General features: G+C 44.1%; 1 protein-coding gene across 1 annotated transcript; it reads right to left on the bottom strand.

Annotated features, from left to right (window-relative positions):
• Positions 1 to 832: 832 nt before the first annotated feature.
• LOC146021226 (uncharacterized) lies at positions 833 to 23,590 on the bottom strand. The gene is made up of 7 exons (XM_083155021.1): positions 23,417 to 23,590; positions 19,307 to 19,435; positions 15,697 to 15,768; positions 7,635 to 7,735; positions 6,959 to 7,108; positions 3,486 to 3,640; positions 833 to 1,859 (listed from the first exon to the last, which is right to left on the bottom strand). The coding sequence occupies exons 1-7, from the start codon at positions 23,588 to 23,590 to the stop codon at positions 1,714 to 1,716; spliced, it is 927 nt and encodes a 308-aa protein (XP_083011147.1). The 3' UTR covers positions 833 to 1,713.

Genomic DNA, 23,590 nt, shown 5'->3' with positions numbered 1-23,590 from the left:
CCCAACTAAATTTCCCCCCCAGTCTACTCACAACAACCCCAAGGCACTATACAAAATCAATATTACATTAAGTGAAATTTAGTAGTGACACTTACCTCACCAAACGCTAAAGTTGAAATGGAAAAAAGTGACTCTGATTAAAGTGCGCACAACAATCAAAAAGCAGCTAAATAATCAAATTGAAAGGTGCCGTTCAAAAAAACACCTGATACACACCGGATACAATATTAAAATGATATAAAGCGCTAATTAAGTTCCCAAATTATGGTGGATACCAAAGATAAGTGAATAAGGTAAAAGTCACCACAATTGTTCATCCAATGAAGGAATATCCTAATGGCATTCCAATTCAAAAGAAGTTTGAATTGGCAGTTCAAAGGAATTGAACTGTCATTAGGATATTCCTTCTTTGGATGAAAAATTGTGGTGACTTTTACATCAAATGCTAAAGTTGACCTGTTTAGAACTTTCTACTTTTGTTGATCCTCCATTAAAATAGTGTCCACTGTTTTCTATCTCCAACTAAAAGTAGAGCCTAACTTTATAGGATCAAACGATTCGACCTATGGCATGCATGCTCATACCCTCTGACCAATCACTTTCAGGCTTTACTCTCCACCAATTGCTCATAAATGAAAATAAAACGTATGCCATGTAGTTATGAAGAGCAAGTCACTGAAAAATTGGTAAGAAGACTTGTAACCAGTAATGCAAAAGAGAAGCTTGCCCATATTTTCAAGAAAACAATATGGTGGCACGGGACTACTGAAACAAATGGGAACAATTTATTACATTAATATCACTTTCACACTTTAAAGAAAGAGAACAACATCCACCTATTTTAATCATTAATAAGTATTATTTCCTTACACTAATTATTTTAATCTATTTCAGGGGATTTAGAGAATATTTAAGTAGCTAATGTAAAACATATTACCTACTAATTACTGGGCTGGTTGGGGGAAACCTATGTTTGGAACGATAATCTTATTTAGCAGCAGAATATTTTAACAAAGTGCTGAGTGCACCATAGAAAAGAACTCGCTCTCCTTCCTTTGTTCTTGAATCGTTGTATAACTTATAATGGTAGCACTGCATGTTTATCTTCAAACAAGATTTGGTATAATGTATACCCTTAAATAATAGTAGGCGGTGAGATGTCACACCCATGAAAACGCTGGGCATCCCCATGTAAATGGGCCCGTGATGCGGGGCTGGCAGCTGACGTCAGCTACTCGCTCGCTTCTCGAAAAATGGCACCACAGAGGTGTCTTAGGTCTGCGAGCGCTTGCAAAATCATTCAATGGTCATTTTGTCCCCGCATCCATTTGTATGTGTGCGGGGATATTTGGCGTGTGAGGAGGGGCGGCAGGTAGTGCAGGCGGCGTTTAATAATCCACACACAAAAATGCTGCAAAATTTGCAGCTTTGCTTGTGGACCAGAATAAGGTCCATTGTCATTTGCAAGCAATCAACAGTTTATTGTAGTCTGGACAAAATGTTAATAACCAACTAATGTACAATGCTCGGTTATATAATGCATACACGTTTATGCTTCAATAAAAAAAAAAGAAAAAAAAATATATTTATTGAGCCAATATAATGTGCCCCATAAACATCCATGTATAAAACTAGTGAACTGTATGATGACTGGAAGCACTATAAATACCTTCCAGAGAAACCCATCTTGCAGTGGGATCAAAGAGGCAGGATTCACTTCCTGCGACGTTTCTTGTCTGGTAAAACGTTCAGCGACTTTATTTCCTTGATGCAGGCGTCGAGCAGGAGATCAGCTTCACTGTATAACGGGCATTTCTGGGCAAGGTGCCTGTTCTGCAGAGTCAGCAACTCCTCTTCCACTGAGAGGATGGAAACAATTCCCATAATAAATGTACACCTACTATAAATTCTAAGGCTATTATAAATCACATGGCTGTCATCACTAGGAATAATGGGCAAGATTTACAGATCACACAATGTTCCAAAACCCATATTACACAATACAGTTCATTTGACAATTTTATAACATTTGCTAAAAGAAAAAAAATAACATTTGTAAATATAAATATATTTGTAAACAGGACTGGAGTTTATCAAAGTCAGACTATCAATGAAGCTAAAGCAATCTGCATGTGTGTCTACATGCTCCTAGGATACAGTACTTTCTGAGAAGGTGATAACGGAAGACAGTAGCTTGCCGAGGAATAGATAATTAAAAGATCAAACAATAATCGGGCGCAACAATAGTATGACGCAATTAGTTAAAGCTGATCGCAAGTGGGGTAATCACTTTAAAGGGTGCCCAAATAATATATTGCTTTATTAAAAAAATATACATAATAAAAACCATCAAGATAAGAAAATCTTTTGCAGTCACATATCAAACATATGCCAGTTAGAGAATGTTAATATTAAGCAAAAGTACTTAATATTGAATTGCTCCAATAGTATTCAGCGTTAGTGCCACTTATTCCCAACAGGGGTGTGTGGAAAAGTGCGCTATGCTACAAGCGCCAAGGACAATCGCACCAACTGTTATCTTAAGCACAGGTCCCTCAAGTAGCTGATATAATACTCCAGCTAGCACCTTTTAAGTGAAAGGCAATCCTTGCACTTCAGTGGGACGAGGCGCTACTGGCTGGTAGTACAGGGTAAGAGTCCCGGTTATTATGGGGATCGCAGAGATATCAGTGGACATCCTGAAAGCTGAGCAGTGAGATAATTGTGACCCTCTGCCGTCGAATGTCCAGCTAACAACCCTAGGAGACTAGTGTCGCTGATAATGAAGTATCTTAGTAATCAGAGGAAGGAGAAAGCTCATGAATAGAAGGTGTCACTCGGATGAAAAAAAAAAAAAAAAAGCATTTCCAGGGCTGGCAAAACAGCGCCTTGACACATTTCCCAAGGTGATATTTAGCCTACCCCAGAAATACTTTTTGTTCATCCAAGTGACACCTTCTATTCATGAGCGAGATATATTCTAGGAAAAGCACATAAGGAGAGAGGGCCTTGCTCGAGAAAGCTTACATTCTTGGTCATTAGCTTTAATTGCAGTAAATTCAGGGGTCAGCAGTGCTACATTACAGGCAATTTATTATTTCTTTGTTCTGTATTTATTAGGTAAGCCTATTAGAGAATTTATTCAGTTTTGACACCGAAAATCTTACAAAAATAAATGCTATCCGCTTAATAGTAGCTATAGTGAAGTATGGATGAGGTAATCGTTTGCATTACTGCCTCACAGCACTGAGGCATGGGGTTCGATTCCCACCAAGGTACAATGAGGAGTAGGATTCATCCACATGTCCAGATGTGGATAGCATACACAACAGGACTACAGGTAGGTTTATCAAAGACAAATAATCCAAAAACGCAACTTAGCAATAATGGACATATAACAAACATGACTAATTTAAAAGACATTAAGCTGTGAAGATCTGAGCAGCATGCAGAATTATTTCTCCCACATCTGTTTCTCTGCTCACCTCTCTGATGATCAGACATTGCCTGTGCCAACCCAGCTTGTGATTCCTGAAGTAATATCTTTAGATTTTTGGTTTCCTCCAAGAGATCTTTCTCCTTCTTACAGTAAGTGGCCAGTATATCCTCCGCCTCCTTCAATCGCATTTCCACAGATTCACTGCAAAGTAAAACTACTGTGGCTAATACAATCAACAAGAGCAGCAGATCTCAAGCATGGTGCTTCAAACTGTGGTACTTATGTAGTATCTGGGCGTCCGATTTTGTGATTGTATGCCTTACCTTAAGGCATACAATCAGATGCGATGCGATGCGATTTTGCATAGGATTCAATGTTAAGAAGGTCCTATTCATTTCCCCACTATCCAAGTGGGCATAGAGTTGATTTTATATAGCGTGGCGAGCGGACGCATATTTCTTAAGAAGTATTCTGTGTCCCCTCGCGGGGCTCGCTACGCTTCGGGCTCGGTGGCTCGCTACAGGTTTATATCCAACTCCATGCCCACTTGGATAGTGGGGAAAGGAAAAGGACCCCTTTTTCCCATTGAATTCTATGTTAAAATGGACTCAGACCATTTTAACATTGAATCCTATGGAAAAATCTTGACCATCGCATCGCATACGATTTGGTCGCATGCGATGCGATCCGATTTCTAAATCGGACGCCCAGATACTACATAAGTACCCAAACTGTTAATGGTCTGAAGCCAAAACGGAAACACATTCCTCTTGTAATCAATAATAAAGTTACATCTAATACCCCTTTCACACCAGAAATGCAGAGACAAACCCGGGAATTACATTCCCGGCACAAGCAGGGACATTCCCAGGTTGGGACCCATTCACACATGCTTTTGAAGCAGGGACAACCCAGGTCGGCACCTTTCACACTGAACCCTGGGATGACCCTGCATTTCTATGAAAATAGCACTGAAAATGGGCTTTTTTAGGCTCACATTAGATTATTGATTATTAATAATTAAGACACAAAACATTTGTAGTATTTCAGCCTTTGTTTACTTGTATAAAGCAAATTAAAATTCATATGAAAGCATCTTCCCCTCTAATGATTAATAGCTCTCTCACCTCCTCATTTGTCCAAGACATGGTACACATTGCAGGCTTTCAGGGGTTAAAATGCACTTCTGGGGTCTGTGGTGCTACAGAACATGCACAGTGTCTCCCTGCACTCTGTATTCTGTCTCTGGGCTTATCTGTGAGTGTCCACCACAACAGGAAGTTGCCCTGCTAGCAAATCAGCACTAGCAGAGGCAACACGGGAAGCAGGGACATGTCCCTGCACCTTTCACACCAGCCAGTAACCCTGGAAGGACCCGGGAGCAACCCTGCTACCTAGCAGGGTTGAATTGCCGGCAAATTAACCCGGGAATTTGTCCCTGGATCCTTTCACACCAGAGCTAGTCCCGGGTTGTTCCCGGACCCAGAAATATTTGTGTGCCAGCGCTTGCTGTTTCAATAATTACACGGTTCTCATAAAAATATATTTAATTAACGTATAAAATACATACATACATACATTTAATATGAAAATAAAAATAAATATGAAAATAAAATAGAATGCTGGTGAATCATTTATCGCTTGAGGTTATTCATATATGATAAAGTCCCGTAATAGGGGGGATTTATAAGCTGACTTATATTACCATCAATCCGTCAGGTATGGTTTTGAGTCCAGAATCTGTGACAACGGTGGTTCTGAAATGCCTTATGTTTTCAAAGGCTCACGGTTCCCTTTTTGTAAAGACTTCTCCTCCTCTGTGTGGATCTTTAGGGATAATGCAAACCCAAACGATTTTTCATCCAGTATGACAAAGGGGTGTCTGAAGGGTGTTGAACCAGGTCACTTTAGGATGGAGTCAGCAGGCAATATACAGCTCAACGCGTTTCCCCGGAATATCCTCCTCCGGCTTCCTCAGGAGCAAATGTGGTGTGTGAGCAGCCGGTTTCAGGCCTTGTTTACATGGCGACGTGGGAGGTTTTCCCCTCTGTGTGCATAGACGCTCCTGACGCGCCGGGTGACGTACCACGTTGCACAGGCACGTGGCGCCTGACGTGAAGGGAGGGGAGTGCGCAGGAGGGGGGAACCTTAATGACGCAGGGCTTACCCGAGTCACGTGTGATCACGTGACGACGGGTTGCCTAGCGACACATTGGACGCGACGGCGAGACCGCAGGAAGAATCCCGGCTCCTTCTACCGATACCGGCAATCGGTGAGGGGTAGGGACTCCCTGTCAGGTAAGAGCAGTCACCGAGTCCGGGCACCATCATGAATTGCGTTACGGTGGGCAAACTGTTGCCGTTTGATATATATATGCATTTGCATCCTATTTCCGGGTCATGTGACCGCCCGACACAGATATCTGTAACTACTAATTGCCTCTAACCTAAGATTACTTACATGATTTTTAAACGTATTGACCTAAAGATTGCCTCCTGATAGAATGTATTATATAAAAAGATTAGTATACACACGGTTCTCTAAGTTTAAATTGTTTTTATTATTATGTAACAAGTCTGGTGCACCTGTGAATCATTAATCAAATCAGCAGCACAGGTATAAAGCCTGAAACCGGCTGCTCACACACCACATTTGCTCCTGAGGAAGCCGGAGGAGGATATTCCGGGGAAACGCGTTGAGCTGTATATTGCCTGCTGACTCCATCCTAAAGTGACCTGGTTCAACACCCTTCAGACACCCCTTTGTCATACTGGATGAAAAATCGTTTGGGTTTGCATTATCCCTAAAGATCCACACAGAGGAGGAGAAGTCTTTACAAAAAGGGAACCGTGAGCCTTTGAAAACATAAGGCATTTCAGAACCACCGTTGTCACAGATTCTGGACTCAAAACCATACCTGACGGATTGATGGTAATATAAGTCAGCTTATAAATCCCCCCTATTACGGGACTTTATCATATATGAATAACCTCAAGCGATAAATGATTCACCAGCATTCTATTTTATTTTCATATTTATTTTTATTTTCATATTAAATGTATGTATGTATGTATTTTATACGTTAATTAAATATATTTTTATGAGAACCGTGTAATTATTGAAACAGCAAGCGCTGGCACACAAATATTTCTTTTTTCTTGTTTATCAATTGGGGCCTGACAAGCCCTGTGCCAGCAGCTAATTGATTGCGCAACACACAACTACTTCTTTGTTCCCGGACCCAACCCGGGAATTTAGGCTGGTGTGAAAGGGGTATTTTTTGCTCACCACTCCAGTGTTACCCAGTTAACTAATGATAAAGTGGAGAGCAATAAAGGACCAGCCAATCAACTCAAAACTGCAATGTTACAGGCTGTGCTTGAGGAAAAAGTTAGGAGCGGATTGGCTGGTACTTTATCACTCGTTAAGGCTTCATACATTTGGCCCACATTATTTGGATTGCAGATAAGAACCACTTGGCCCATCTAGTCTGTCATATTATTGAAAGACCATATTACCTGGAATCTGTGTGTGAAGTTTCTGTTAGTCTTTCCATTTCAGTGGTTACCGCCTGGAGCTGTTGTTGGGTTTCTGCCTCTTCCCCTAATGCTTCCTGCAGATCCAACACATGGGGCATGAGGGAGACATATCGTTCTCTACTTAAGTGTCTAAAGAGAGGGAAATTATGTACATTAAAATTGGCTACTAACATGCCATACATCAGTGTGACAATAGTAAAAGTTGGCCTTAAGCTGGAAATAGAGCAACCACAGGTTAGTTTACTATGGAATTAAAGGATATTCTTGAGAATGTATTGAGCGGGTAACAACAAGAGAAAGATCACCATGGTGACCTGCATAGCTCTAAATGTTGCATTTATTACTGCATTCATATCATAAGATTTATTGTATCCAATCTGTGATTGCTCCTATTCTTAGTGTTCATTCTAGCACCCTGCACATGTGATGTACCTGAAATGCCAACACGTGTGCTAGAAGGACCAGAGCAGGGACATCCTAGGCAGCAATGGGGTTGTCACAGGTGCAGGGAGCTAGAATGAAGACTATAAATTTACAGCATGGCTCAGACACACACATGCCTTGCATGAAAAAGTATTGGGAGTGGGACACACTAATATGATGCACAAAAAAGGGAACATGATCTTCTATTTAGAGAACATTTTTATTGCTGTACCTTTCACTGGTTTTGGTCTCTAGGTCATGCAGTTCAGCCTTTGTCTTGTTTAGCTGTTTCCTGTGTGACTGGACTTGATCAGAGAAGAGCTGAACAATTTTCTAGTGAACATAATTAGAGATTGAATCAAATACATTTAATATTGTAAAACTAAAAATACAGGAAGGACACACACACACAGATGTATATATACACATAACGCATATTATATATATGTACGCATGAGCTATGTTTGACTATAGCGCCAGGCTTCACTTTTGCAACTTTTCTATAAATAGCATGTTATTTGCAATATTTTTCAAAACCTTAGATATAGATAGATCAGTGGTCAGGGAACTCGGTCCTCATTACCCCACGCAGTGCAGGTTTTGCAGGTCTCCTCACAGAATCACAAGTGAAATAATTAACTCCACCTGCGGACCTTTTAATATGTGTGAGTAATTAGTACACCTGTGCACCTGCTGGGTTACCAGCTAAACATGCACCGTGTGGGGTAATGAGGACCGAGTTCACTGACCACTGGTATAGATGATATATTCGGTTTTTTGTGGCTGGATCTTTAAGAGTATTAAGTGAGATAGGTAATACGCATAATCAGTCCTCAGGTCTGGCAAAAGTAACCATGGTTACCAGTGATGATAATATGCATTTTTTTGAATGTGCAAATTAATATACAAAAAAAAAGTTTTCACTCTAAACCAGTGGTTCCCAAACACTGTTCTCAAAGTCCCAACAGTTCATGTTTTCCAGGTCTCCTCACAGAATCACAAGTGTCATTGAGTGATAAATAAAACTGTACACCTTCCCAGATGACCTGGAAAACATGAACTGTTGGGAGTCATTGAGGTCTGAGTTTGGAACCACTGCCCTAAACCTACCAATTCAAGTACACCTGAACAGTATGATGGACAAATTCATTGAGAGGGGTACCGCAAATCTGGTCTTGAATGTAACAAAGCTTGTCTGCATTGGGAGGGAGTCAAAGAAGATTTATTCTACTTGATAATCCATCTGTAAGAGTGTAGAATATATATTGTAAAGCTCTGTACACACTGAGTAATATATTGCTCAGTGTCCCGTTTTCATCAGCGATCTGAGATGGACTCTCTGCCAGGGAAACAGCTGATCACAGGAGCATGCTCCTCCGACCAGCGACGATAGTCGCATCGTATACACCGGGATATGGTCGCTGATATAGGCTAGAATCGCCCCATGTGTACAGGGCTTAAGACAGAGGTGTTCTCTGAGGACATCTGGTGACCTGGCAGGATGAAAGATTGTGTAGGTCTGGAAGAATCCTTACCCCCCTAAGCCTCAAGTGAGCTGTCATAACTTTCGTAAAGACACGAGGAGCCATGAAAAGCCCAAATTGCAGCACCCGAAATTGGATCTGGTCTTCCCAGATCGCAAACTGAAGGAAGCTATGAAATCCCCTGGTTGCAATGATAGAATAATGGAACATAGACATTCCATGCAAAATTTTGGGACTGGCTGAGGTACTTGAGTATCGGTTGATAGCAGCTATCAGCCTTTTGGACTAAGAAAAGGTTGGCATAAAGGAACAATGTCTCTCTGAGCTAGACTGGCCAGAACAATTACCTTGGAGGTCAAGAGAGTGAATGGACTCTTGCAGAGCTATTGCTTTTAACTGAACTGCAGGAAGGCCGTGGAAAAAAATTGGACTGGAGGACACTCCCTGAAGGTCAGAGTGTGGCTCAGGGATACTGCTTCTCGTACCCAGATGTGTCAGCTACCATGGCTATGATCTTCTCCAAATCCGGACCAAAAAGAATACCTCCTAAATAAGGAAAAGCCTTGTGTGCCTTCTTAAAGTCCTAGTCTGTGTGCCAAGAGCGAAGTCAGGTGGACAAAGCTGATATCTTGGAGGTAATGATGCCGTGTCCAGTGATGCCTCTCCGCTAATATGCATCACTAGAGACCTCTGAAGAGACTCTTTAAGGGCATCTGCTACTGATGGCCAAACAACCCAAGCAGACATCAGAGCCAAACGTGCAATTGTACCTGGGTGGGATTAGATAACCTTATAAAACATCTCCAGCTAATCTCTGAGGTAGATTCCAGGGAGCGGATAAAAAGCAGCAATGCACTTTGAGACCAGAAAACACCTGTTAGGAATGGACCAATCGTTTGCTATAAGTTCTGCAAGTTGCAGACTGAGAATTCCCCAAAAACCTGGTTTTGATGTTTGAAAATGGAGTTTGGGAGTTAGGGGCAGGCCTCATCCTCAATTAAATAGATCAGTTTAACAGTTTTAATTAAAGCGGCTACATCTGAGACAGGGATTCTTCCTGCACAGAGTTGGTGTCATCGAAAGAAACAGACACAACTTCTTCATAGTCAGAGGAAACCTCCGAGTCTAATGCATAACCAGACTGGGTGGAGTAGAGTTTTCCCATCTAGATGGTTTGTGTTTGGAAACGCAGTTTCTATCTAGCATCAGCTGGAACGAGACAGACTCCTACAATAAACCCTGCACAGTCTGACTGCATAAAGATATAAACAAGTATAGAGCAGACAGAGAGGAAGAAATACACTCAACTGAGTCAAGTGCACAGCCACATCCAATGCAAAATTAATAAAATGGACAGAGATTGCTCAAGCTAGAGCGAGCTTAACTATATAACCTGACCTGAGAGTGAGGTATACAGAAAGACGTCTCACTAAAGACTAGTGCCCCATTATTTGTCCCTGATGGTCTAGCGAAAGTGTGAGTCATCTGGACCCCTGCTGTCAGTGCCTCCAGGGCTCTTGGAAGACAAAGCCAACCCAATGCAGCGCCCTGCTTGAAGGGAGCTAGCATACATTCCCCCATAGCATTCGGCTTTGGTCCCTAGTTAGATGGTTTGAAATCATCGATGGCTTATGGCCGATGTTGAATACTTTTGCCATTGATGTGGGTGAAGCAAATGGTTTCTCTCCATCGATGGCACAGCAAAACCGAAGTTTTGCTTTTGTTTTTTTTTCAAAGTGCCGGGACACGGAACATAGCTCCGCCCCCAACATCCGTAAAGTCCCTCCCATGTGTTTTAATTGGCCCACAAGCCAATCAGTAAAACAAAATGGACAACAGTGGTTAAAAACATAGTTTAACACTATCAATGGCCAGTTGCAATGGCAACAATGCCCATCCCTAACCTTAGTGTTCTGTTAAGGATCAGGCCGAAAACAGTGACCCCCTCCGCCAGTGCTACAGTTGCGGGGAGGTTGGTGTATCCATTCTAATGGGGGCATGGTGCTGCCCATTCAAAAATAAAAAACTAATTAATTAAAGAAATAAAGACTGAGGATGGCAATGGCCTGCATGGGGCAGGGTATAGGGTTAAAGGAGCCTGGACTCTCAGGAATTGACAGTTAACTATTTGATGTCCACTCATTCCATATAGCCTATACCTAAGCATAATCCCTCTGTCCCCTATGGAAAGAAGAAAAAAACACTACAAATATTAGGGTTCATTCTGGTTGGCTCGCAAAGCTGCACAGCTACACACCTGCCGCACGCACTCCAATTTACCCCGCACACATGTGAATGGATGTTTTGCATTCGTAGCTTGCATGTGGGGCAGAAATCATTCGCTAGTTGCCTACCTTCAAATTATTTCTTTTTTTTAAATTGAGTGTTTTTATTGAAATAAAATTTTCCAGATAACTCAATACAGTACACCGAAAACTACAGTGTTATACAATAGTTATAACAGAGCATTACACATGAGAACATTGAACATGTTATTTTTTAGTAAACTTGAAGTGATTGACAACTCTATAAATCGGATGTATAGCAATAAAATTGACAAGGTACAAACAAACGAAAGCTTCTGATTCTTTTGTTGCGGCAAAGAAACTCATACTATTAGATCTCTACTAATTTGCATATATAGATTAATGGCATGAAGGAGAATGGAGTTATGAGCTGCTATGGAGTACAAATATCTTGTATGTCTGTAGCCGTAGCAAATCTCTAGGAATTCCATCCATCACATTTCTTATAGTAAGAGGAAAGTGCTCCTCTTGATCTGTAAGTAAACCTCTCGTGACCCGAAACCTCATTTACCGAAGCTCTCCAGCTATACACATTGGGGAACGAGGTGTCAAACCATTTTCTAGCTATGAGAACCTTCGCGAGGGTAGTCAGGCAAAGTACATATTTATACAGTAAAGGAGAGGAGGATTGCTCCATATCAAGTGCAAACATACAATATTTAGGAGCAATATTCGCACAGAGGACTCAGTAGCCCGAATATCTTCCCACAGTGCATTCCAGAATGCATATATCCGAGGACATGACCATAGCATATGCCAAAAGGAGCTGTCCGACCTTATTCCTGCTTTGTACACAGTGATAGGTGAACAACAGGCTCTATGCATAATGTAAAAGGAAATTTGTTGATATTTGAAACAAGGGGTCGCATTTGTAAAAGGAAATTTGTTCATATTTTACACAAGGGGTCGCATGTTTGAACACAGTATTTGCACCCACTGCTCCTCCTCCAGAGCCCCTACGTCTGACTCCCACCTGACCTTAAGGGAATCCAACGTGTTTATGCCTAGCTGATTATTTAAATTGGTGTAGACAGTGGATATCTGACCTCTCGTGGGCATGGTTCTAAGGAGGGATTTAATCAGTGAGCACAAAGTAGAAGGGGGAAGGGACCCAAATTGTGCATGTACAGCATGCCTAAGCTGCAGGTACCTGTAAAAAAAAAACTGTTTGAGAGTTGAAATTCCTCAGACAGCTTTTGAAAAGATTTAAATTACCCCACCCTCAAATAATTGGGAAAGGGATTCAAGGCCAACCCTTCTCCAAATATTATCAGAGGAGAGATGGAGAAGCTCAGGGTAACCCCACAAGGGAGTCTCGTCATCTACGCCCCGCCAATTAGAACAGTTATGGGCTTGCCGCCACACTAGTAATGCCTGACGGAAAAGGGATGGAAGGGTGGCCGGGGCCCTAGAAGAAAGGAGAAATTGAATAGGGGAGAGAGAGGACCCCACACACTCGGCATATGAACCCTGAAAGGTAGGGCCACATCGTTCCAAAATCCAATCGGCTAGATGTGCTAATTGGGACCTTCAAATGATTTCTAAAGCACTCTCTAGTGACTCAGATACGCGGCAACCTGGTACGTAACGAGGACGGGCAGCTGACATCTGGCAGTGATCGCGAAAACCCCCCAAAATTATGGGTCCCTTGGACCCCTCACTTACAAAAATCGGGGTCCTACTTGACCTTTTCTGGGTCCCAACAGAATAAAGCCTCCTCTCCCTTTCCTCAGCATACAGAAGCCTCCTCCTCTCTTCCATATGGCATATACCCTGAACCAAGGGCCAGCCTGAGCCTATTGTGGGTTGGGGGTTATCAATTGGCAATTTGCCCACTCACATAAAGCAAGATACACATATACTAGAAAAAGGCATAATATCGGAATAGGGACACCTGTGCTGCACCAATCAGGATTCTGCCCCTGTCCATTGTTTCTAGAACAAAATAAATAAGTAATGGCAGCAGGAACAGGAGGGATAGGGTTAGTGAAATCCCATCAGAGTATATAGGCTCCTCTCCTACAGGCAGCCCTGCCTGTTAAGAGTTAATTGGTGAGCTGCAGCCTCTCTGCAGCCTCTCTGCCAGCCATGCAGTGAGGGGAGGAAGGAAAAGTGGGCCATTAACAGCCAGAACTCAGAGCCTGGAGGAGGGGACAGTGACACACAAGAGAGTAGCACCACAAGGTAGGAGAGGAGGAGGGAAGTCTGCAGGCCAAGTCCTGCTAGCAATAAATCCCCTTACATGACACAGCCAAGCAGCCTGCTAAATGGTCCAAGCACCCCTCTTACCACTACTTCCTGCCCGGGTCTGCTCCGTCCTCACTGTCACACCTTCCTGGTTCTGGCCCCCAATGCTAGTTTCAGTTCCTCGTGCTCCATCCTCACACCAGCCGCAGCTCTGTTCCCCTGCTGAGCAGCTGCTTCTGGTGTTGGCTCTAGCCGCCTGTTGTTGAGGCACAGTGCAGGAGCCAGCTTACGGGGCTTAAATGCACAGCTGCCTATGACTCTGCGGTGACAGGGACCCTTTCATTTTCACGCCCAGCAGATTTGTGAAGCGGCCGTAAGTCACACTGTGTCTTCTCCACGGTTGCATCACAACTGAGGGGGAAACAGATCCCTCCGCCCTTGTCACACATATTAACATGGCGTACACGCCGAAATGGGTGGAGCGGGTCCCAGGGGACCAAGCCATTCATAAAAAATTAGTCCCTGGTGCTCCAAAGTGGGTAAAATACTCGCTATAGCGAGTATTTGCAAACCCTGCATCTAATGACGTCAGCTGCCTGACCCTGGCACCCGCGTCACAGCCGAATTACGACAAGAACTCCCAGCATTTTCATGGGGTCACCCAGGAAACGCTGGGCGTTCCCATAGGCGTGAGCCGTGCCTGCCTTCCCGTGCGAACGGGCCAGCGAATAAGCAATTTACTGCGTTCATTCACACAAAGAGCCTGCACATGTGCATAAATGCTTATGTGCATGAGCAGTAGCAAAACATCACTCCCTCGTGTGATGAGATCAGAATGATCTCCATTAGCCACATGGCATGTCCAGATAACGTCAATTCCGGTGCAATGTCATTGCCAAAACCGTGAGCCAGATATTGGACGGACATTGTGGAAATGTCACGGAAGGTCTGGCTGTAAGTATATTAATATCACTTTGCTCACTGTTACACTTGTGTGTCCTGACAAAGGGGCATTGAGTGAAACACTGCATTTGTGCCACCTTCTTTCTACTGTTGCAATTGGGGTGTGAGAGCCCCTAGAGGGCACCCAAGCCAGCTATTGTGTGGCTTTAAATGGTGGAGCACTGGATTCCTGGCTTTGCTATATTAGAAAACCTTTACAGTCAAGTATAATCATCCTAAAAGGTGTAAGCATTAACGAGGGAAGAAAGAAAAAAACTTGTAAATGACATCGCGCTAGATGCAATTCACGCAGGAGTTATGTGCAGTGGTCATTTAATTGTATCCCTCCCATATATGTGATGCTCCGTTCTGCAGTGAACATTCTGACTTAATAGTTTGCATGTTGATTTACCCCAGTGGTAGCCAACCCTAGCCCTCAAGAGCTACCAACAGTTCACATTTTCCAGACAACCTAGCTGCTGCACAGCTGCACTCATTAATCACTGACACATTTTAAAAGATACACAGATGGAGCTAATTAGCTCACTTGTGATTCTGTGAGGAGACCTGCAAAACATGCACTGTTGGTAGCTCTCAAGGACTAGGGTTGGCTACCCCAGATTTACCCTAACCACATAAAAGCTATGGATTTAGTGTAGATGGATTACAACACTGACTAAACAAAAAAGAAAGAATAATGACCTCTGATCCTAATCATAAGCACTGTGCAGATCTCCAGTTTGTTATTAGAAAAGTCTAACACAATGTAGTAACAGATTTTTCTTCTGCATAGATGTGAATGGTAGTGACATTTCATTTATTCTCTTCTTGCACACAGGTGTTGCTGTTGACAGCTCATGGCCACAGGTCTCACTCACTGGTACAGGTTATATATTGTGCATAGCGACGTCCCTCTGTGCAGTATAAATATTACCCTTAGTTACGAAGCTTTATTACAGTGTGCACATACCATAGGTACACCCATGGCTGGAAGGTGCATGCAACATGTCATACCATGCTACATAGAATGCACAGGTGTTGTCAGTGACACACAAGTTTTCCAGGGAACACTGGCAGATATCCTGTCAGATAAATCTGGTACACACAACTGAGCAGGAGATGAATACGGATGATAAATGGATGCTCTGTCCCTAGTTAAAGTCACCTTGAACAGTTTCTACAACAGTGTGTACATTTACAGCACTGAAAGAACTGTTTTCATTGAGATCTACAGTACTGGCCCATCGCAAAGAGGCTCCCCTATCAACTTGACACAAAATGATCTTAATGGTTTACAAACACAGTCCCTGTACTACTGCGGCATGTCCATTCCCTGGTCATGCTTCAAAATAACATTAACTGGTGTAACTCCAACCTCCAGCTCTGTCATACTGCAGGAGAAAAGATTTTCCTCATCTTCTGCTAGAAGCTGTTCTAATGTATCCATCTGAAAGAAAGAAACACATTTATCAATACTTCATTACAAAAACAGTTCCAAAAGGTATCTCATAGGTCATGGATGCGCTTACCCCTTTTACACCAAAATCCCTGGTCAGACCCTGGTCTTGGAACACGGGAGTATCCAGGGTCGGACCCAGCTTCATACCCCACACAGCACTTTGACCTGGGTTGGACCCAAATCTGCACTATTTACACTGAACCTGGGTCAGGGTTTTCCCTATGGATGCCAGGGGTTTGGGTGAGTAGTGGACTACCCTCGAACAAGCAGCACTAACCCTCTTCCTTCCACTTTTTTCTCCCATCCCAGTGCCCCCCTTACCCTCCTAAACCCCCCATCCTATCTTTGCCCAACTAAAAACCCCCATTCCCCTCACCCATTTCTCCTATCAATCACCCTCTCTCTTCCACCACCACGAATCCCCCTCCTCCCGGGTGCAGTGCAGCACAAACCTCCAACAAGGGATTGGAGCTGGTGGTGCAGGTTGGCTGGACGGCGGTGCGGAGGGAGGTGCCGCTCTCCCCCCTCCGGTGCAGCAGTGTCCGTGCTGTGCATGGCTCCGCCGCCCGCTCCTCAGGGATACCCTCCATGCTGGGGGCCACTGTGCTAGTCGGAGTGGAGGCGGCGTACAGAGGGCGGAGATGGCGGCTGCATAGGGGGATGACCTGGCCCGGCGCCAGTTATTCATGGCTCCCCCGGTGATGGACATGGGAGAGCTGCGGGCAGCAGGGCAGGAAATGGAGCAGCTTATCCTGGAGACCCAGGCTGAAGTGTGCCGGGAGCTTCAGGAGGCAGATGGGAGGAGGAGGCAGAGGGTTAGTGGCAGCACTAAAAGTCCCAGCTTGGGTCCTGCAGCCCGGCATAATGGGAAATGCATAGCAGTCCATGCTGGGACCATTTACACTATGTAGAAGCCGGTGTAAATGGTCCCAGCATGGGTCCTGCTGCCCGGCAAAATAGGAAATGCATAGCAGTCCATGCTGGGACCATATACACCGGCTTCTACATGGGTCCTAGTCGTTTTCAACTCAGGTCAGGACCTGGGTAGAGGTCCCGTGTAAATGGACACGGATTGACCCCATTAACACTGCCTCTGACCCGGGTTTTTTGGTGGTGTAAAAGGGGTATTATTTGATTGCCTTGTGGTAATCTGAAGTACATACTGAATTACTCTGGCTGTTCCAAACAGTAACATAAGGATACATCACACATGTGACTCCCCTCTTCTGAGTTTACCAAGCTTGTTTTATCCAGCTTTCCCTTCTTCGGCTACTAATTTCCATGTTACATACGGTGTTTGAAATTTACAGTTAGGGGGGTATTCAATCCCATCCAAATTTCCTGGCCAGGCAAAAAAAAATCAGCCATAATTCAGTCAGTATTCCACAACGGCGGTTTTCATGCGGTTTTTAATCCTTTTTGGCAGATTCCTTTCCATTTTTTTTGGGCAAATCAGAATGGGCGAAAACAGCCGCAAAAACGAGCGATTTCAAACACAGTATGTAACATGGAAATTAGTAGCTGAGGAAGGGGAAGATGGATAAAACAAGCTTGGAGTGGAGTGGAGCCACATGTGTGATGATGATTTGCATCAAATTTGCCAATCCATGCGGTTTTCACAGATGCTGGATTTTTCACCTGGGATCGAATACCTTCTTAAGAGTTGATTCGGTGGTAATTAATCTCTCTTCATGGATTTCTACATTTACCTCTCAGAATCTACAGGATGGCAAATACAGGGGTAGATGTACAGTATGAAGAGTCTGTATGGGATGGGAGGAAAGGGGGGTCAGCGCACATTATGTGCCCTAATGCCGTTCTCCATCATGTATGAATGCAGATGTGTGCTATACTCCTCTTCTTCTATGCATGATATAGATTGCCGATAGGCTAGGCAATAATTGCACAAACCTTCATAAATTTCTGTATGAAGATCGAACATTGAGATCTTCATGGGAGATCTTGCAATGCTTGTAAGAACTTGCAAATGCCTAGTGGAGATGACGGAAGAAGAGACACTAGGAAACTGTGCTGTGAGCTTTGGCAGGGGTTGCAGATGGGATATTTGTACATCTTGTTGGTACTGCTTTGCCTTGGTAAAGAAGCAAAGCAGGAAGAGCTATACTGGTGCATTCCATTTTATATGTATATGTCTGCCTAGAAATGGTAACATTTGTAGTACTCAGATCATACCCCACAACTTTAACTTTTTGGCCTGTACCGGTCAAAAAGGGCTTTGCACAGGTTTTCTGGGTCTCCGACTCTCCATTGAAAGTATAGGAAAGAGGGATGTCTTTCCAAATGTATTTATTGCCCATCAGATGTTGGTGGGTATGCTCAGATATGTGCATAAGATTGATAAATAAGGTGGTGGAGGTGGTACGGGGTCAATCCTCCAGTGTCAGGTATAAAGGTGCCCATACACGTACCGATTACCCGGTACTTTTTGTGCTAAAATAGCATTGTTGTGCATGCAATGCTATTTTAGCACAAAAAGTACCGGGTAATTGGTACATGTATGGGCACCTTTAGGAAGGATAATAGAAGGGGATTGTAGAAGGCCCTGCAGAAGGATGTTAGTGCATCAGATTCAGACTGGCACTGGTATGTGGATGAGATAAGGCAGGCATAGGGAACCTTTGGCCTTCCAGCTGTTGTTGAACTACACATCCCAGCATGCCTTGCTACAGTTTTGCTATTTGGTCAGGCTACAACTGTTGCAACAACAGCTGACGGGTCAAAGGTTCCCCATCCCAGAGATAAGGAGATATATGGAAATTGGGTTGCAGTGTCACACTACTCAGGTATCTGTATAAGGATAGAGAATTTGAAGCAAGTGTGCCCATATACACACAGACAGGCACCTACTCACTGGGGATTATATTTTTTGGTACTTCCTCATCTTTGCGGCCACCGCTTATGCTACTGAATTACGTTACTGAATTTACATAGTGTAAGCGTTCGATCGCTGCTCTTCAAGCTCGGTGGCTCGCTCCGCTCACCACAACTTTACTAAGGGTAATAGATGGTGGCGTGGACAAAGGATGGCATGGACACAGGGTGGTGGTGTGAAAGTTTCAGAATAGCGGCTAACCTAACTGGCATAAGCGGTGGCCGCAAAGATGAGGAAGTACCTTTTTCTTTTTGTCAGGAACCAATTAACAATGCATACTTTTACATTATTTTAAGTAGTACGTAGAGACTATACAAACTCCAGTAAGGACCAGGGTGGGACTCGAACCCATGACCTAGAATGGAACTGTATTGAGTAAATCAGGTCAGAGACTGACATTACCTGGTTATATGTATTATGTTGGCAAAAAGTTCTGTGTGCAAGCATTGTTAGTGTAACACGTTCAAGAACTTACATTACAGTATATTAGATCCGGAGACTGGCACTAACCAGGACGTACGTGAGCAGGGTAAATGGGACTGGCAATGCGCAGTAATTATAGGCATGGAGGCAGATACTGGCTACATTTATGTGTAGTAGTAGCTGCTAAGTACTCTCTCTTGCGCCACCTACCTGCAGTGCGAGACGCTCACGATCACCGGCAGCGCGCCTAAAAGTTTCATTCAAACAACTATCATAGCAGTATCCTGCTACGAGTCCTCCAGTCACAATAGAGACGCAGCTGTACCGGAAATGAAGGGACTTTCAGAGACCATTGAGTTTTACCATTAATATGCTACACTTTTGGAGGACCCGCGGTTACCATGGTTACAGTAGACGCTGATGCCCTGATTATCAATCAGTCACAGTGTGTCAGAGTGACAGCACTATGTGCAAGGGTTACACACACACAGTTGCTGCCCGGCGACAGCCAGCAGGGTAGAGCGATTTTCCCTTATGTGTCTGTGTAGATCTGTCACGATAGCCGGCATTCCGGTAAATTGCAGTAAATGGCATTTCCGTTGGTAGAACGGACGCTAAGATATACTGTGATTCATATAAGTGCCTGCTAGACATCCATTTTTTTTTTTTTTTAAATAAACTTCTATCAGTCTGTGCGTTTTCTGTCATCGTACATACAGGAAGGTCGACATGAGTCTAGGTCAACAGGGTAATTAGGTTAACAGGGTCATTAGGTTGACATGGGTTACGTCGACAGTCAAAAGGTCGACGGTTTAAAAAAAAATTGAATCGACATGTGCCGACAGGCGGTATTTCATGGCATACCATCCACTAGGCCGTGGTGGGAGAATAAAATAGTGTGCCTGAAGCATGGCGAGCGCAGAGAGCCTTGCAAGGGGACGTGGTGCTATGTTTCAGTGCCCATGTCGACATTTGGAACAAAAAAATGTGAAAACCCCATGTCGACCTATTAACCATATCGACCTAATGACCCCGTCGACCTTCCTGCATGTCGACCAACATGCTGTGACCTAATGATCCATACCCAAATTAGAGAGAGAACTAGACGGGGAAATGCATGTAATTATAGTGCCCATTATTGGGGCCAATTTACTATAGGATGGTATATACAATGTGATCTGGAAAGAATCTACCACCCAGGATTGCATTGCATTATGCAATCCTAATGGGCAAATTTATGTCCGGGCAGGGTTTTGGAGCCCATTCCTGCAAACTGCTCAGCCGGCAGTCTGCACATGTGCAGTCAACCCAGCCCCCAACTGACCACACTGCCCACTGGCAGTGCTGTAAGTATCCCATAATCTACAATGGGCTACCACTATCTCAGAATGGCGGTAGCTGCAGGACGCGATGCTGCCCGCTATAGGTACACAGGGCAGCATTTCCAACCCCCGTAGAAACCTTAGGGGAATGCAGCTGCAGATGGGACAGGAGGGGTCGCAGCAGATATTGGAAATTCCTGCAGTGGTCCCTGTCTTACATGCCAGTGGTCAGGGCCGCCGACAGGGGGAATTCGGGAAAGCAGCGCTGGGTTTACAGTGAAAAAAATTGACCAATTTGCAGTGAAAAATTATTTTATATAGCAAATGAAAATAAATATAAACAGTACATATAATCACATATAATATGACATAATAAAAAATATATATAAAAAGGAATTTAAAATTCTCACTCTTAGGGCCTTATTTTGGTTCACTCTTTCTGACAAAATCCTTATTAGATGGACAAAACCATGTGCACTGCAGGGGAGCATATGCAAAATGTGCAGAGAGAGTTAGATTTGGGTGGGGTTTTACTTCAAAGTGAGATCTATATTGAAGTGTAAAAATAAAGCAGCCAGTATTTTCCCTGCACAGAAACAAAATTACTCACCCAAATCTAATTCTCTCTGCACATGTTACATCTGCCCCCCTGCAGTGCACATGGTTTTGTCCATCTAAGAAGTATTTTGTCAGAAAGAGTGAATCAAAATAAGGCCCTTGGATTGGATGGGTATCTGGAGGGACCAATGCCCAGTTGGATGTCAGTCCGAATGGAAAGTGCACTTAACCATTACTCGTTCTGCTGTATAGGGAAAAGGCTGGAATGAGGGTGTTGTAAAAAGGAAATCCACCGGTCCTCTCTATTGGTGCGGATGGATGTTTGTGCCGCTGGAGGAGTCGATGGAGGGATATCCGTGCTGTGACCCTCAGGAATTCCTCTAACAATTAGGTGGAAGGCTTCTTATGGCTCGGTGCCCAATTAAAGTACCTCCTCTTGATGGTAGGATGTCACTTAGAGGTAGTGGTAGGAGGTGGGCGTCTGATCTCCAGTCTGGACTTGAAATTTTGGGGGGGGGGGGGCAGGACTCTCTAACAGGTGGCTGGGATGGTTGTCTGCTCACCCGGAGGGATACACTGCCAATAACCCCAGTAGCTTGCAATGGAGACGGCCAAGCTCTTGGTGCAGGGACACTAATCTCAGACAGGCGGCAATGGATGACTTGGCTCACCTGGAGTTAAGTGTGCTGAGTGGAGTCCTGAGGGGGGGAAAACGAAATAAAAAGTTCCCAGTTTGGAGCAGCAGTGGACTGAAGGTAGTTGGAGGTCCAATCAATAAGAGTGAGGAGCTGCACCTAACGCCGACAGGGGGTGCTGTGGGTACAACTGTCCCGGGCCTCGGCCTCTGGAGGTGCCCGGGCAGCTGCGGCATGGTGCAACCCCCCGCAGCCGCACACCGCCTCCCCCACTAGGCGGCCCCCCAGCCAGGCAGGCACAATACACAGTGCAACCTTCAGAGCGCCGAGCCTAAGACACAGAGGGGCTCTGCAGGCTGCATTGTGCAGTGTGCGCTCCCGAGGAGAGTGGAGTTGTGCAGGAACAAGGGCGATGCCGGGCCTCCAGGTAAGTAATGGTACTTGGGAGGGGGGGCCCCGTTTTGGTATTTGGGGGGTGGGGGTGCAGACATGATTCCTAGTGGCAGCCCTGCCAGTGGTCAATAATATTTGCTGCAAATATTAAATGACAAATGGGCAGCATAATTGTTACACTTACTGCAACCTTACAGATAGTTGTGGACTGGGATTGTATAACAGCGCTGGCAATTTATTGTCAGAATAAAGGGGAGCAGGGTCACAGCTCAAAGAGTCATGCTATAAGTCACTTGCATACCAGTGACCCGAACAGAGCGCCAGAAAGTGGAGCCTCTTGGCCTACCTGTCTACGTGAGCCAGGCAACAGAGCATAGTGCTTGTTCAACTGTGGTAGTTTTACATTAGCAGATTGGCTCATCAGGCCAGAAGTGTCAGGTGAGCAGTCCAACACTGCTTACAGATATTTTGCAACTCAGTGGCGTAACTAGAAATTGAACTCATTAACAGATTTTAAAATACAATTATTGAACTTATGATTCGGGGGTTGGATGGCAACACGTGATATCGGTACTTCTCATCGGAGAAATTCATCATTTCCATAAAGCAGCTAGGCCTGCAATCAGTAAGCTGGATACACACCTATAGGTTTGTCTGCCCAATATGTCTGGTGGAAAAAAGGGATGCCATTCCCGGGGCATTTTTTCAATCCCGGGATTCGGGATTGAAAAATGCTCAATCCTGGGATTTGCCGAATAAAAATAAATAAATAAAAAAGACCCCGCCCTGCACATGTCACTAGAAAGGCTTACTAAGCCCAACCCCCATTCACTGACAATCCTCCCATACCCCCTGTAAGTGACAGTGCAGTCACTCATGGCGGTGTCTGACCATCTCCTGCAGATGGACGGAACAGCGTGCATGTGGCCGGGCGTCCAGGACAGTGTTCTGTGCGGACAGGTATGGCGACGACCAGATTTTACACTGGTTGATATATCAGCCCTACAAACGTCTTTTATTGTATATAGTGCTGTTTGGGACCTTTATTTGATATCTTGAACACTTGGCAGATACTCCATGAAAGATCAGTTAATACTCAATTCTTCATCCAGTTACTATTGATAGCTATTTAGCTTCAATCTTATCTCTTATTCTTGTTATATAGGTTATTGTAACACCTTCATATTCCTTTTATGAAGACAAAAAACCCATTTAATTGACCATGCTAACGCACATAAAATGGTATCCGGTCCACACAAGTGAAAGGTTTACATGGAGATTGTCAACATACTGTACTGTATGAAAAAGTCAACACAAGTTTTCCAGGAATTTTTAGTTGTTACTTCACAATCCAAGTGGGCATAGAGGAGGAATATAATTGTGTGTCAAACGCTGCCGTGCCCAAAACATACCGCAGTACGCTTATCGAGATCCCGGGTCTGACCAGGCATAGTGGGCCAGAGTGTTCCTGAAAACAGGAGCATATTGCCCTCATTTTCTGGGAGTTTCAAGGCCAATTTCCTGTCCCAAAATGAGCAGTTCTGGGGTATGTTTTGGCTTACTTCAATTACGGATGCTGCCAACAT

Source organism: Crinia signifera, chromosome 7 (genome assembly GCF_055691185.1).
Source record: "Crinia signifera chromosome 7, ASM5569118v1, whole genome shotgun sequence".
In the NCBI taxonomy this organism is placed as follows: domain Eukaryota; kingdom Metazoa; phylum Chordata; class Amphibia; order Anura; family Myobatrachidae; genus Crinia; species Crinia signifera.
Note: the sequence above shows the minus strand (reverse complement) of the source record. Positions and strands in the feature narration are given on the sequence as shown.

Bases quoted from the DNA above. Each gene is read 5' to 3' on its own strand.
- LOC146021226 (XM_083155021.1), bottom strand. From the start codon at position 23,590: ATGTTGGCAGCATCCGTAATTGAAGTAAGCCAAAACATACCCCAGAAC. The intron at 19,436-23,416 runs GTATGTTTTGGG...GGTCTCTGAAAG, and splicing joins ATCTCGATAAGCGTACTGCG to TCCCTTCATTTCCGGTACAG. The intron at 15,769-19,306 runs GTAGGTGGCGCA...TCTTTCTTTCAG, and splicing joins GTGAGCGTCTCGCACTGCAG to ATGGATACATTAGAACAGCT.